Here is a 16,247-nt window from a genome sequence, read left to right on the forward strand (position 1 = left end):
TTTGCTTTGGCTCCCAGCTGTCTGTCTGTCATTGAGTCTGCACAGCTTCATGTATCCATGGTAGAGGAAAATGAGTCACCTCACAGTGGCCAAGAACCGGAAGGGCAGGCGTTCCCGCCTCCCCTTCAATGGCCCGCAGTCCCCATCCAGCCCAACCTCCTGAAGTTTCTACCTGTCCTTCCTTCTCATCTTCTTCCTTCCCCTTTTCTCTGTTGGGGATTGAGGCTGGGATCTCACATGTGCTAGGCAAGCATTCTACTGGCTCTATATCCCCAGCAAAACAAAACAAATAAACAAAAGGTATTTATTCATCTTGTGTGTGTCCATGCACACTGTGTTATCAGGGTGGAGATCAGAGGATAACCTGTGGGCTCCGGTCTCTTCTTCCACCACGTGGGTCCCAGGAGTCACTTGGATCATCAGGCTTGGGGACAAGCACCTTTCCCTGCAGTGCCATCTCACTGTCTCTAGACTGATTTTGTGTTTTGTTTAGTTTCTGAGACCGTGTCTGGCTATCATACCTAGGCTGCCATTGTAGTCATTCTGTAGCCCGGCCAGGCCTTGAATTAGCCATCCTCCTGCCTCAGTTTTCCAGTAGCTGGGATCACAGGCCTGGCTTAGTTTTCATTTCTGAAATGATGCTTTCTTTTAATTTCTTCTCTGAAATCTGTCGCCTCATTTTGGACCTGCCCCCGTGAGGATTCACTGTTTCTCCCTCTTGCCTCCTTCATCTCCTTATGGTGCCTCTTCATCCAGTTTGATCTCTCCTGAATGTCCTGCTGACAGCATCTGTTATCCATCTCTCCTGTTCCTTTGCGTTTCCTCAGCTTCTGGAAGGGCGGCTTGCTTGAGAGAATCCTCTTCAGCTCTTTTGGTGAGATGTTTGAAAGTATTTCACCCAAAAACCTCAAGCTTTTGAGTTTTCCTGGCTCTGTCTCCACCTCTTACGCCTGGGCTTTCTCTATCCAGGGTCCTCATGCTGCATGGTTCTGTACCCAGTTCTTTCTCCTCACTGCAGGTTCCTGTCAAGCAGGTCTCTTCTGAGAGTTCCTGAGAAGCAGAGCTTCTAGCTTGTTGGTTTGCACGTCGGGTAAAGGACGCCTTTCCCTGCCTTCAACTCTCCTCGACCCTGGTTTAAATCTGCCTGCTATGCTTGGTAGGGTGTACCTGTTCAGCTCTTGGGGCCCATCTGTTTCTAGAAGGCCTGTTGCTTCCCTTCGCTGTTTCCACTCATACTTGAGAACCAGCCTGGCTTGTGGTCATTGGTGCTGTGACCTCACCTGATTGCGTTCAAGGTTCATGGGGTGCATTGTTTCTTTGTAGTGTATTCTAGCTTGCTTTCCTGTTGCTGTGATAAAAATGATTCTGACCAATAGCAACATGGGGAGGAAAGGGTTGGATTTTAGCTACAGGTTACAGTGTATCTCTGAAGGAAGCCAGGGCAAAAGCTCAAAACAGGAACAAAGCAGAGTCCATGAGCGCACTGCTTACTGGCTTGCTCCCCTTGACTTGCTCAGTAAAGCTGTCTCATACAGCCTAGACACACATGCCTAGGGATGATGCCTCCAAATGGGGCTGGATATTCCTAAATCAACTAGCAATTAAGAAAATGCCCCCACAGGCCAATCTGGTGGAGACAGTTCCGTTGAGGCTCCCCGTTTCCAAGAGTGTCAGGCTTGATGATTCCAAGATGATTCCATGATTCCAGGATGAACTATCATGTTTCAGCCATGGTCTTTCGAGTTTATCCTGTATTTACCCTCTGTAATTAAGATTCTAGTGCCGGGCCGCTGCCTCCTCCTCAAAGTCTCCCGTGCACTCTCAAACAGCTGTAGGTGCCTTTACCTCCCGCACCCATTCAAACGCTCTGAAGTGGCCCATAATGCACTCACTGGGACACAGCTCAGTTTTGCCTTCAGCAGCAGCACTGGACACAATCAAATCTCCTCTTCTTTCTGACCCTCTGCCTTTCCAGTCCAGGACAGCACAGCTCTGGATTTCCGAATCACTCCAGGGCTGTATCCCCGTGGGTACAATTAGTCCCGCAGATGGTTACAGCTACAAGGGTTTAGGGGGATGCTGATTTGTCACGGGTATCTAGTCCGTAGTTAGCTATTTCTTAGCAACTCGTTTGTGGCTTGAATGCGGTCCATGAACAATAGCATCTCCACACTGTAAATGGAAGAAGGATGCCCTCAGAACTAGCGACTGTGAGAGACGATTAGTGGCTGGAGCAGAAAAGGCAAGGAAAAAAATAACTCGGTACCTGGCCTTAAAGGACAAGTAGGATTAGAGGAGAGATAGCATCTTGCCTGTATTAGTCACTTTTCTTGTGGCTGTGACAAAGGCCCCTTAAGGGAGGAAGATTTTACTGTGTATCATGGTATCATGGTAGGGAGGCGTGGGGAGGGTCATATTGCATCTTCAGTCAGGAAGCAGAGAGAGATGACGCTAGTGGCACCACTTTCTCCTTTTGACATTTTCATTCGGTCAAGGTTCCCAGACCATGGGATAGTGATGCCCAAGTTTTGGATGGGTCTTCTCATTTCAGCTATCCCACCCTTGAATCTCCCGCACAGTCATGCCAAGAGAGGTGTCTTCTAGGTCATTCCAGATCCTGTCGAGTTGATAGTATTGGCCATCACATCCCCCATTTCCAACCAGGTCCCTTAGAAGCTTAGAAACCTCTTTGAGCTTGATTCCTGTGGCCCTCCAACCAGCACATCACTTATAAATCAGACGCATAATTGCTGAGTCTTCTAGTCCCTCCTTCCCTTCTTTTCCTAAAGATACCCTCTACTCCCAGGTAACCAAGTTCTCTGATACTCCGGCTTCTTGACTTCCAGTCATATCCCGAGTCCTCCTGGCTTCTGTCAGAGCCAGGGCACCAACGACAGGTTTGTCACTCTGAAAGGTCAGCCACACCCTTGGTGGAAATGGATGAGCTGTTCTCCTTTGTTTCTATAACATCCACACCCTCCCCCCAGCTCCCTGAGAAACAAATCTCTTCTCTCCCACCTATACGCTCTGAGGCGTTTCACGACACTCTGCTCAGGGTAGCTTCCCTTCCGGTGAGTGTTTATAGTACAGATAAAGTAGATAAGTGGCTCCCAGGGCGTTTGTCTGGGAAAATCTTACAGCATCATTTCCCACAGTGGCAACAGCACAGCAACTAGAGGCCATTTGCTTTTTCTGGGTGTTTTATGACTTCTTCTACTTCCCCCTCATTGTCCGCCCTTTTCGTGTTGTTTGTTCATTGCCCCTGCCTGAGTTTCCCTCCCGTCCTGCATCCTTGGATTCATGTTGGGCAGGTACTTGAAAAGTTCACGTCTAATGTTATTATTGTAGCTGGTGTTCTTAGGAAATTACTAGGGATCCCACACTGGAGAGCTTGTATATTTCCTTTTAAGTTATCATTCTGGGAAGCATGGCCATGCTGGGCCAATGTGTCTTTTCAGCAGCTAGTGATGTCCCAAAGCCAGCAGAGAAGGGGCACTGCTCATGACACTTGAATTGTTGTGTTCACAGATGTGTATTGTGGTTGTGCTAGGGTCTGTGTAGTGATGGGGGACTTCAGCCAATCGCATGCTGTATAAGGTGTGTCTCTCCCCCCCCTCCGCCCCCCGCCCCAAATAGCCTATAAAACCATCCATGTGTGCTTGTTTTTCCTCTTTGGTTCCCTGAGCTCCTGGTGTTCGCGGGATCTTTGGTTGTGTAAGTTTTTCCTCAATTATTAAAAACTAAATCTTTTGTATTGAGCTGGTCTGGTTATTTATCAATCGACCACGCCTCTACATGTGTAGTTAATGAGGATGGTTGGTCCCTACAAGGAGCTGAGACTGTGCAGGAAGCACCTGAATGAGTGGCACCTCCGCACACGATTTCCCTCCAGTCTCAGGTCTTCCCATTGCTGCCTGCCGTCTGTCAGAGAGGCTTGGCGTGTCTTACCCAACCCAGCCGTAGTGGCCATCACTTGACAGTGTCATGTGACCAGAACTAGGATGCAAATCTAGAGATGACAAATGGGCCGCCTCCTTTCTCCGTTCATGTCCTCTCATTTTCTTTTCTGCCATCTCAAGAGAAGCCACCCCGGACTTCCTGCCAGTCCTCAGTTGTCTCAAGGGACCATGTGTTTTTTCTCCCAGATGAGCCAGCCAGAAGAAGTAGTGTGTCTGATATAATTTTACTGACCAGAAATAAGCCCAGAAAATGTGTCTTCTTGACCCTGATTGTCCCCACCCCATCTACCAGGCCCTTGATGTAAAATTCCCTAGGGAGTTAATCCTGGTACCCTTGGCCACTCCTGTTGCCTGTTTGCCAGGATGAGGATTCGTTCCTGGAAGCCTATGGGGACATAGCCTTCTATAAGCATTCTTCTATTTCCTGACTCAGAATTGAGGTTTCCTATCCTTATACATTCAAGATATTTCTGAAAGTTTCAGGGTCTATTCTAGATGATTTGAACTTTTGAATGTTCAACAGGGCATCGGCACAAGAGTCTGTCTGCTGCATAAAATGAAATAACCCTTGCCCGTTCAAATGCTCTGCTTGGGGGTTGTGGGCTATAGCTCGATCAGTAAAATGTGAAAAAGAGGACTCGGGTTCAGTCTCTAGAACTTGCATTTAAAGACTGGACATGGCATGTGCTGGAAATCTTAGCGCTGTGGAGACAGAGATGGATAGATCCTTAGGGCTCACCGGCTAGCCAGCATACCCTAGTCAGTAAGCCTCAGGTCCAGAAGTTAAGGAAAACCAAGGAATGACACCGAAGATTGAGGTCTGGCCTCTACACACATGCACACACACACACACTCACACACACATACACACACTCACATACATGTACACATGTACACATACACACAGAAAGTCCCACTTGGTTGGAGACACCTAGAACATTAATCTACTGTAGCTGTCAGAGTGGTTAATGACAGAGATATTGTCAGGAAAACTTCTGGGGGCTTCCAGGCGCCTTCACTGGGTTAAGGAAATAAGTTGTGCTCATCACTTTTCTCATTGTGACAAAATGCCCAAGAAAACCAGTTTAAGGAAGGGTTCATCTTGGCTCCTAGCTGTAAGGGCTTACAGGCCATTGGGGAGGGGAGTGTGAAGCAGCTGGTCCCCTTTGACCTGCAGTCAGCAGAGCAGGGAAGACAGGTACTCAGCTCTCTTTATCCTTCTTATTCGGCCTATTCCTGTGGATCAGGAATCCACAGACTTTGTGGCAAGTCCCTTCCAGTGCTGTGACCCTGGGTAAAAGCCAAATTCCTACCACAGTGGGCACGGAAACTGGAGAGAACAGTCAGCAGCTAAGCTCTTCCTGCTCTTACAGAGGACCCCAGTTCCATCCCCAACACTCAGGTGTCAATCATGGCTCTGGCCACCTGCAACTCCAGATTCACACACATACCATGCACTCAGGCCGGGCGATGGTGGCGCACGCCTTTAATCTCAGCACTCGGGAGGCAGAAGCAGGCGGATCTCTGTGAGTTCGAGACCAGCCTGCTCTACAGAGCTAGTTCCAGGACAGGCTCCAAAGCCACAGAGAAACCCTGTCTCGAAAAACCAAAAAAAAAAAAAAAAAAAACAAAAAAAAAAAAAAAAAAAACCATGCACCCACACAAACATACATGTGTACATACAATGGGGAGTAAGTGACATGTGTGGAAATGGAGTCAGCTAGTGTGGAAACTCTACAACCCTGAGCAAATGTAAGGTTTTGAGAAAGCAAATAACTTTTATATCAAATAGAATACAAAAGTCAACATTTTGATTCTAATCAGATGACTTATTCATATCGTTGTTGGCCTCTTCTTCCTACATCAATCAAGTGTTTTGTTTACTTTATTATTATTATCATCATTATTATTAATTATTTTACATTATCCTCAGGGACAAAAGAAAAGCCCACACAGTTTTTTCTCTTGCCAGGTTCAACAAACACTTGTCTGGCATATTGACTGTCCCTAAGCAAGGGAGCAATTATGTTAGGCCAGCCAGCATGAGAACTGGCCATACAGATGAGACACTTTGTGAGTTCTTGGTTGTATATTCCTTGAAGTCACCATGTCTGCCTTGTGTAGGCCAGGTCACCAGTGGATACATAAGGTTCCACCTGTGTGTGTTACTGTGTCATTCAGAGCTGTAACAGAATACCAAAGGCTTGCTAATTACAAAGAACTGAAATATATTTGTCTTGGGATTCTGTAAGCTGGGAAGTACATGGTTAAATGGTGAGGGCCTTCTTGCCACATTCTAACATGGAGAAAGCCTCATATGATTAACTTCCCATAAAATAAGGAATAGTGTCCTAGGGCCAGGACGGGCAACTATTGTCCCCATAGGCCAAATCTACTGCTTATTTATAAGTAAAGTTTTGTTGTTTTCTTTGCTTTGGTTTGGGTTGTTTGTCCACCCCCCCTTCCACCACTGTGACAGGATTGCAGGGTAACAGCCCTGGCTGTCCTGGAACTCTTTTTGTAGACTAGGCTGGCCTGGAACTCACAAAGATCCACCTGCCTGTTTCCCCAGGGCTGGGGTTAAAGGTGTGCACCACCAAACCTTGCTTGTAAACGAAGTTTTATTGTCCATTTATTTATATAGCAAGAAAATCAGAGTTGGGTAGTTGTGATAGGCAGCGTTTGTACACAAAGCCAGAAAGTTGCCACCCCTCTCCCATCCCCTCCCCCCACCCCCACCTAAGAGCTGTTTAATCACAATCCCCCAGCCACCCTAACAGGCTTTCTGGTGCTTTCCGGCCCAGTGGAGAGAAACTCTCCTATGTGTCTCCTTGCTGTGTCCCTCTGGCTATGGTTCCCTGAAGGCAGGCCTAAAGATGCTTTTGTGTGCACCCAGTCCAGTCTTGAATTCTTAGTAAATTCTTAGTTGATGAGAGCCCTGAGTCTGCTCAGCAGACAGAGAACAACTCGTTCAGGTTGTGGGTCCCTAGAGTCTCTGGACCACCGGGAAGACCTGGGAGCATGCCAGAGACATCAAACCCAGCATGGGGGAGGGGCCGTGAGAAGTCCTTCTGCAGGAGGATGGACCAAGCAATGGAAAAGGGGTTCACCTGGGAACTTAAGGGGGTGTTGCACAGAGAACAGCTCATGGAAAGGCCCGGAAGGAAGAAACACTAAGACTTGGATGCGTGTAGCTCACAGCAGTAGTAGCACGGAGAATGGATGCTTCTCATCAATGTCTTTGTGTGATTCATGCTTCAGAAGTGACCACTCCGCTGTCCCCCGTGGTGGCTGGACTCCAGAGAATGTGGGGCCAGCTGCAACTCTGCACAACTAGGAGTTGTTTATTCTGTGTCAAGTTTTGTTTTCTTTCGTTGAGACAGATTTCTTCTTGAACCTCTAATCCTTCTGAGTCAGCACCCCCAAGAGCTGAGACTCCAGGCTTATACTATGACCCAACTTCCTCAAGTTCTTGCGTAGCAGTGCTGCCCTGCTTTGGGATCTGAACTGGACAGGTCAGAGGCTAGATTTCATGGCAGACATAAGCCTTCACCAGAAGGACACATAGAAGCTGATGAGTACTTTCTGATCTTTGGTCTCTAAATTCTTTGGCTTTGTCTCAATGTAGACCATATGAATCTTGAGAGGGTAAAAGAAGAGTTTAAGATGAACTTAAAATGCCTTAGAACAAATCGCAGGGCCATCCATCAGTGGAAACATAGTTGAGCAAAATGTGGCTTCTCTGTACAATGCAGTATTACTCCGCTGGTGAAGGGAAAAGGAGGATTGGTGGGCACCGTGGTGAGGACGGGCCTGGAAGATCAGCTCAGGAAGCCAGGCACAGGCCACACATCCTGTGATTCCATTTGTATGGAATATACAAAGTGAGAATTCCACAAAAGGATGGAGACCGGGAACGTCCAGGGTGCGGGGGAAGGACACATGGCGGCCTCTACTCACTAGGCGTGAGGTTTCCTTTTAGGGTAATGAAAAGGATTCAGATATAAACTGCCACCATAGCTCGTCATCACTGTGCTGTGCTAAATGCCATGGGATTGTTCAGTTAGAAGTATTTCATCTTACGTTACATCTGTTTTGAGTTAATTTTTAAAAGAACTGTATAGGAAAGAAAATCTACAGGTGTAATAATAATTTAGATTTTTTTTGTAAAGACAGGGTGTTACTATAGGGACCAGGTTGGCCTTGAAGTCACAGAGGTCCACCTATTTCTGTCTCCCATGCATAGCATGATGTAGGCTTTTTTTTTTTGTTTTGTTTTTTTTGTTTTTGGTTTTTGGTTTTTTGAGACAGGGTTTCTCTGTAGCTTTGGAGCCTGTCCTGGAACTAGCTCTTGTAGACCAGGATGTAGGCTTTTTTAAAAAAAAATCATAAGCATTATGATTTTTGGAAGGCGGTGGGGACAAGGTCAAGCTAGTCACGAACTCACAGAGCTGAGGATGACCTTGGTCTTCTGAGCGCAGAGCTTGTTGCAGGCTCTGCAGTCACTTCAACTGAGCTACGGCCCTGCCTCTCAGAATGAGGTCTTAAATTGGAAAAGAGAAATGAGCAAACTCCAGTCATGACAGGGCACCTTTGTGGTCCAAGTCTGACAAATGGTATCGGGAACACCGTGTACGACCCCACTGACGTTCAGCTTTGCTTGTCACTGACAGAGGTGGGGAAAACCCGGTGTCAACTGGAACGAGAGCACATCCTCGGAGCAGCAGGGGTGGCAGATGCCCAGCAGCCCAGGCTGGGGATGTTTGTACCCCAGTGTGATGAGTACGGGCACTATGAACCCACCCAGTGCCACCACGGAACTGGCTACTGCTGGTGTGTGGACCGCGATGGTCGGGAGCTGGAGGGTACCCGTACCCGGCCCGGGATGAGGCCCCCATGTAAGTGGACCGCTGTCGTGTAGATGTGAAGACCAGAATGGCCTTTGTTAGTGGATGTTCTGCCTGGTTTCTCTGTTCACATGCTACCAACCCTCCACCCGTCACCTTCTGCCCTCCTCCCTACCTCTGTAAATGCCCTTCTCGTCCACTGGGTATTCATGTGCTCTGTGACCATTCCTAGTAGGACCTGTGGCAGACACAGGGAGGCCAGGCTTTGGACTGCTGGGCTTTGTGGCAGATCAGGGTTGCTGTGGTCCCTTGGTTCTCCTCAAAGCCTTGCTTACTCTAGTGAAGCCTGTTTTTATCTTTCAATACATATTCCTATACAGCTAGGCCCTTGGACCTTAATATGCCCCAGTCTTTTTTTTATATTTCTGAGGCAGGATCTCATGTTGGGGGCTTGTCTTTAACTGACAATGTAACTGTGTTAGCCAAAGATAAACTTGAATTCTTGATCCTTTTACCTTTGCCTAAGTGCTGGAATTACAAGTATGTGCCACATCTGACCAGCTCTCCATTTAGACAGCTAAAGAGAAGCCCAGACTGGCACATGCCCTATGTGCACAGTAGAAAGACAGATAGTAGTACCTGGCCATCCCGTGACCTGTGCCATGCCCTCCCGCCCCCTATCCACAGGATTCCCTTTGCTGAGGGAGTCAGGAAGCCAGCCGCGGTGAAGGTCAGGAGGTCACAAGTCAAGAAGGCCAGGCCGCATTAGAGGATGGATGAGCCCCTGGCTAGCTTATTGGTTTTAAGAACCTAGGTGGACATAGTTCTGCTTGTGAGGTTGGAGGATGCTCCATCTCAGAGCAATGGACAGGGTGTGGCAGCCCTCACCGATAACTTTCTCCACCCAGTGTTAAAGATGTCACTCCCTGCAGGTAGAGGAGTCAGGGCTGTTGCTCCCAGCCAGAGCATAATCAAGTCATTGTATAAGAGGGAGCAAGGTTAGCGCTCTACCCCACTGGACAGCTTATACTAAACTCATGGTCTGCCCTGTCTTCTTCCCAATGCTTTGATGGGCCGAAGGCTTTCTGCCTCTAGGGTTTTCAGACACAAATGGGTGCTGTGTGACTGGCTGTGCTGTGTGCATGCAATAAATGTGACAAGACCTGGGGTTTGGGTGACATGTAGATGGGTGCATGAGCACACATACACATATATTCATATGAACATATGCACATTTTATGTACGTGTGTGCTCTCACATGTCTGCATGGATTCCATTCATATGAAAATATGCACATTTTATGTACGTGTGTGCTCTCACAATTGTCTGCGTGGATTCCATTCATATAAACACACGCACATGTGTATGTACGTGTGTGCTCTCACACATGCCTGCATGGATTCCATTCATATGAACACACGCACATGTTTATGTGTGTGTGTGCTTTCACACATGTCTGTGTGGATTTCATTCATATGAGCATATGCACATGTTTATGCACTTGTGTGCTCTCACAATTGCATGGATTCCATTCATATGAACACACGTGCATGTTTATGTATGTGTGTGCTCTCACAATTGTCTGTGTGGATTCCATTCATATGAACACACGCGCATGTTTATGTACGTTGTGTGCTCTCACACATGTCTGCACAGATTGATCTGAGTGTCTGAGCATTAGACTGCGCCTGTGCATTTCCGGTATGCCCAGCTCTCATTCACTGACCTTCTCTTGCCCTCTAGGTCTGAGTACAGTGGCTCCCCCTGTTCACCAGAGACCCATAGTACCTACAGCCGTCATCCCCCTGCCCCCAGGGACTCACTTACTCTTTGCCCAGACTGGAAAGATTGAACGCCTGCCTCTGGAGGGAAATTCCATGAAGAAGCCAGAAGCCAAGACCTTTCTCCATATCCCTGTGAGTATTGGCTGACTAGCCCTGAGGACGGTCCCAGCTCTAGAGATGTGGCTACATAATTAATGGCTATATATAAGATAGTAGTGTAAGGTAATAATAATTTAATACAGCACAATATAATTTAATGCTAATATGGTTAATAACTATGTATAATATAACAAAATATAATATAGCATAATACCAAGACAGGATAATACAAGACAATATAATACCAAGATAATTAGTAGCTAAATATACTGTAGTATATACTATTGCATGGTATCAATATAATATCACACAGTATATTGTAATACCCAAATCATTAATAGCTATGTGTAATATAATGTGAAACCAAGATAGTAGTTATATTTGTAATCTAATGTAATACAACTTCCATTTGCAAATATAATGCAAATTTAATAGACAAATGAAGTCTAAATGCGCAACGTATTCCTTTTGTGAGCCACCGTAACAAACTGAGAAGCGTGGTTCCGTTCTCTGGAGTCAGCCGGTCCGCAAGCTTGGCCTGGCAATGGGTTTATTCAGAACTCTGTGAAGATGTTCTCTCATGATTTCTAAAAGGATCACTAAGATTCAGCCTTTAATTTCTTAACTATGGTATAAGGTCAGCCAAAGGTTTGCGAGGGGAGCCCCCATGTGTTTATTCAGACGATAGAGCACCATTCATTAAGAAAACCGTATTACTTGCTTGGTTTGTGGGTACCTTTGTCAGAAATACCACGTAAGTCATCAGTGAGAGGCTGTGTCTGGGCGCTCTGGTCTGCTGCGTCGATCTTCCAGAAGACCTTAGGACGGTCAGTGCCACTCAGTCTTGACTGTAGGAGATTTCAAAGTCAGGGAGATTTGAGTTTAACTCTTTAGACTATTTTAGACTTTTGCTTGTTTTGTTTTATATTTTGTTTTTTGAGACAGGGTTTCTCTGTAGCTTTGGTGCCTGTCCTAACTAGCTCTTGTAGGCCAGGCTGGCTGTGAACTCTGCCTGCCTCTGCCTCCGGAGTGCTAGGATTAAAGGCGTGCGCCACCACCGCCTGGCTATTTGTTTATTTTTTTGAAACAGTCTTATTTTGTAGCTCTGGCTAGCCTAATAACTACATGTTACTGTAGTCAAAGCTAGCTTTGGACTCCTTGGCATCTATTTGCCAGGTTCTGAGATTATAGACATGAGCAGACACATTGCTGATGTGGAATTCCGCTCTGTATGCTATGAATATGTTTTATTGCCATTGGTTAATAAAGAAGCTGCTTTTGGCCAGTGGCTTAACAGAGTAAAGCCAGGCTGAAAGAGATATATCGAGAGAGTAGGTGGAGTCAGAGAAAAGCCATGTAGCCGTCCGCAGGAGACAGAAGCCTCCGCCTCAGCAGGAGCCCACTGGAACCTTGCTGATAAACCACAGACACATGGGAATATACAGATTAATAGAAATGGGTTAATTTAAGGTATAAGAGTTAGCCAGAAATACACTTAAGCTATCGGCCAAACAGTACTTGCAAATAATATAGTTTCTGTGTGATTATTTTGAAAGTCTGGGCAGCCGGGAAACAAACAAGCAGCCTTCCCCCCAAACACATTGCTACTGTTGTTTGCATGTTCCTGTCATGTTTTAAAATAAATTTCTTGTTCCACAGAAAATGAAACAAAAACAAAACAGCCAGCCATGTGTCATGCTCATGCCTTTCTTTAATCCCAGCACGCAGGAAGTAGATCTCTTGTGTTCCAAGTTAGCCTGGTCTACATAGGGAGTTCCAGGCCAGCCAGTGTTATGTCAACAATCAAACATAAGCAAAACCAAACAGCTTGATAGCTTTAACAAAGGAGACACTGAGTCACTGAAACTGATGTCTTAGCAATATTAAATTGCAGAATCCATTAACCCAATTTATCTCTTTCTAGTTCCCTGGGTCATCTTTAATTTTCTCTTTAACGCTTTGTAGTATTCATTGAAGGATCTTGTACATTTGAAATGCTCATTCTTGGGGCTGGAAAGATAGCTCAGAGGCTAAGAGCACTTGCTGCTTTTGTAGAGGACCCATTTGTTTCCCAACACCCAAGTTAGTCAGTTCACAAATACCTGTGACTCTGACTCCAGGGGATCAAATGTTCTCTTCAGGTCTCCAAGGGCACGTGAACATCTGTGCTACATACACAGACACACAAGCATACACACATAAAAATAAATAAAAATATTTTTAAAGAAAATTAAAACCAAACTGAAGATGAGAGAAATACACACACACACACACAAACACAAACACATGTATTTAGAAAAGAGAAGTTTTTTCTAAACTATGTAGTTTCTACAATTCAACAATAAAAAATGTGAATAAAAAACCATTTTCTTTATTTAAAATACTATCTGAGGATATATAGGCACACAGGAAAGTTCAAGGCAACACTAGCTGCTGGGTGCGCTGTCCTCAATCCCTGGTATCACTTCCAGGCAAAAGTCATCATTGGACTAGCCTTCGACTGTGTGGACAAGGTGGTTTACTGGACCGACATCAGCGAGCCTTCCATTGGGAGAGCCAGCCTGCATGGCGGAGAGCCAACCACCATCATTCGACAAGGTGAGCAAGCAAATGGTGTCCCTTTAGGTGCCGCTCTAAGCAACCCACACTGCTCTGGGCAGGAGGTGAAGGATGGAGAGGAAGCTGCTTGGTTTGCAAGGGGTGGGTCCTCTGCCTCCATTCTCTACCCTTTTCAGCCCCTCTGAGGTTTGCCATGGGTTTCCTGAGTCATTAAATCAGGGACATCCTGGCTGAGGTTAGCTGTTTGTCTCAGGATAATAAAACTGAAGCAAGGCAGGTGCCTGCACCTTTCCCTGGAAGCTTGTATAGTCCGTCATTGTGGATCATGAAACTAAACTCACTGTTTCATTTTGTCCAGTAGCTTATTTATTTATTTATTTATTTATTTATTTGTTATGTATACAATATTCTCTCTGCATGTATGCCTGAAGGCCAGAAGAGGGCACCAGACCTCATTACAGATGGTTGTGAGCCACCATGTGGTTGCTGGGAACTCAGGACCTTTGGAAGAGCAGGCAATGCTCTTAACTACTGAGCCATCTCTCCAGCCCCTGTCCAGTAGCTTCTGAGCCTGCAATTGCTTCTCACAGAGTCTGCTCCGCCCCGTGTTCCATGAGGGGTTCCATCAAAGGCAATGGCTGGAAGGAACAGTCAAGAAACCCACAAGCATACTGTTAGATACTCACTCAGAAGCTGAAGACTATTTCTTTGGTTTTTGTGGCAGGATCTCATGTAACTCAGGCTACCTCAAATGTATTAAGTAGCTGAGGATGACCTTGAACTCATGATCTTCCTGCCTCCTAGGTGTTAGGATTATATGCCAGCACCACCACTCCGCTTGCTTATTTACTTATTTACATCTTTAGTTTAACATGCTCCCAACTGAACTATTTTGGCTATTGTATATTTTAATCCAATGTTCAGTAGCCTTGGCTAGCCTGGAAGTCCTGCTTCTCATGCTTCTTCCTCACTGGTACTGGGTTACAACTGTGTACACTACAGCCAGCTCTGGAAGTAGCGTCTATTCCTAAGGACGTGTTGGAGTGAAAGAGCAGTCGTTTCAGTGTAAAGCCTCTTGGGATGTGGGTAGATTCTCTTCCCTAACTCAACACACCTTTCTTCTCGCTAGTCCCAACCTGGAGTTCAACTAGCTGGGATCGCCTCTCACAGAGAATTCTGTTTTGATTAACTTATGATAAGGCATGCGTTGTGCTGACACAGCCTGACTTCAGCACTTAACCTCATCTAGATGCCTGCTTGAACAAAGAAATAGACGTCATTTTAATACCTTTTTTCAATAAATAAAGAGTAGCGAGACCCGCTTCTGTAGGCCTGTCTCCCCAGCTACGTGAGAGCCAAAAGGACCACAAATTCAAGGTCAGCCTGGGCAACTTGTAAGGCCCTGTCTCAAAATGGAACGTTGCAAAGGAGTTGGGGATACGGCTCAGTGCTAGAGCGTTTGCCTCACATGTGTGAGGATCTGGTTCAGCCCTCTGTTCATTTATTTTTTAAAATCTATTTCACACGAGTATGTTTAATCATTTTACCAAAAACTCCAGGATCTGTAAAAGGTCCCAGAGGTACTGACATGGTCGAGGGACTTGAGATGGATGCTTCAGTCATGACTCATCGTTTTTGGGAAGGCGTTGTCGTGCTGCCATTAGCTGTAAGAAGTCCTCCACTTCCTCTGCAAACTATTTAGGTGGAAGAAACACTTTTGAAATCGAGGCCTGCTTTGCATTTCCTTTAACTTGGGAGCCAAATGCAAGCTTTCAACTTCCAACTCAGCAAGCCTCTGATGCACCCCATTGCCATTGGCCATTTCCCCCCTTCCCCATTTCCTTCCTTAGAGATAACATGTCAGGAATCAAGCTGAGGCTGAATGAAACAGCCCTGGCTTTGCACACGGCCCTCAAATCCTTTTCTGGAAGCTGGCAGGGTATTTAGATGATATTGGTTAGTTTTCATACTCTGGCTTAACAAAAGAGAACTTTGAAAATGCCTTTTACTTCTCTGTTGAAAATGCTGTTGCTGTTATCTCTGATTTGATTTCAAAATCTAGTTGAAGAGGGGAATAGGTCACTGTCTGTTATTTCCTGTTGCCTTTGGCACCGGAAATCTGCCAAGGGGCCTTTAAGTGCAGTGAGGGCTGTAAGAGCTCAAGGCTACAACTGACTGACTGTGAAAGCTCACAAAATCAACCAAAAAAAAAAAAAAAATGTGATTTCGACTAAGATAGACTTCCAGCGCAGTTCTGGGGAGGTGTTGGAGACATGTTCTTCTCCTCCCAAGGCCTCCTTGCCTGGTATCGTACTCCGTTTCCTTTTCACACAGCAATAAGGGTAAAATCTCTCCCCTTGCCCTCTCCTTTCCTTCAACACAGTTGGTGGTGTTTTTCCAGCCCATTCCTCTGCAAAGTGTAGCCCACTGAACTACATTTTCTTGGTTGGAAGGAAAAATGGTTCAGTGGCTCTTGGGTCTGAGATCAGAAGCAGGGTTGTGAAGAAGGGGACGGTGGGTGTGACGTAAGCTCCTCCTAGGCTTCCTCTGGATGCCCTGAGTCAGTCTGGGCAGCCCCTCTTCCTGCAGTATTTGAGAGCTGCTCAGGGCTGTCCCACAGGATGTGCTCATTCCAAGTTTTCCCCAGACTGAGTGGCTGCTGGTGGGGTGTGTGTGTGTGTGTGTGTGTGTGTGTGTGTGTGTTTTGTTTGAAAACCACAGGGAGCCCCTGGGAGGCAGTTTCATTGTTCCTGGGCCTCTCATGGTGTGGGAAAAAACTGTACTTTATACAGCTCTTCTTTGGGCATGAATAGTAAGCCATATGTTAACCGTTGGTGGTTCTGAATCACTGTCCTCTAGTTGGGCTCCCATCAGAGGGCTGTGTGTGTGTGCACGTGTGGGTGGTGGGTGCACACACATGTGCCTGCCAATACCAGGTGATGACCACAATCACTTGCCCTCGCCACTTTTTTTTGAGATGGGGTCTCTGGAGATCATTG

At 46.2% G+C, this 16,247-nt stretch overlaps 1 protein-coding gene across 1 annotated transcript in view; it reads left to right on the forward strand.

Annotated features, from left to right (window-relative positions):
* Nid1 (nidogen 1) overlaps positions 1–16,247 on the forward strand; it is a 79,851-nt gene that overhangs the window by 54,146 nt on the left and 9,458 nt on the right. The window contains exons 13-15 of the mRNA XM_038335214.1: positions 8,633–8,857; positions 10,550–10,722; positions 13,161–13,287. Of these exons, the coding sequence (XP_038191142.1) occupies positions 8,633–8,857; positions 10,550–10,722; positions 13,161–13,287 (525 nt within the window). The remainder of the gene's footprint in view (positions 1–8,632; positions 8,858–10,549; positions 10,723–13,160; positions 13,288–16,247) is intronic.

Source organism: Arvicola amphibius, chromosome 6, assembly GCF_903992535.2.
Source record: "Arvicola amphibius chromosome 6, mArvAmp1.2, whole genome shotgun sequence".
NCBI classification, from domain to species: Eukaryota; Metazoa; Chordata; class Mammalia; order Rodentia; family Cricetidae; genus Arvicola; species Arvicola amphibius.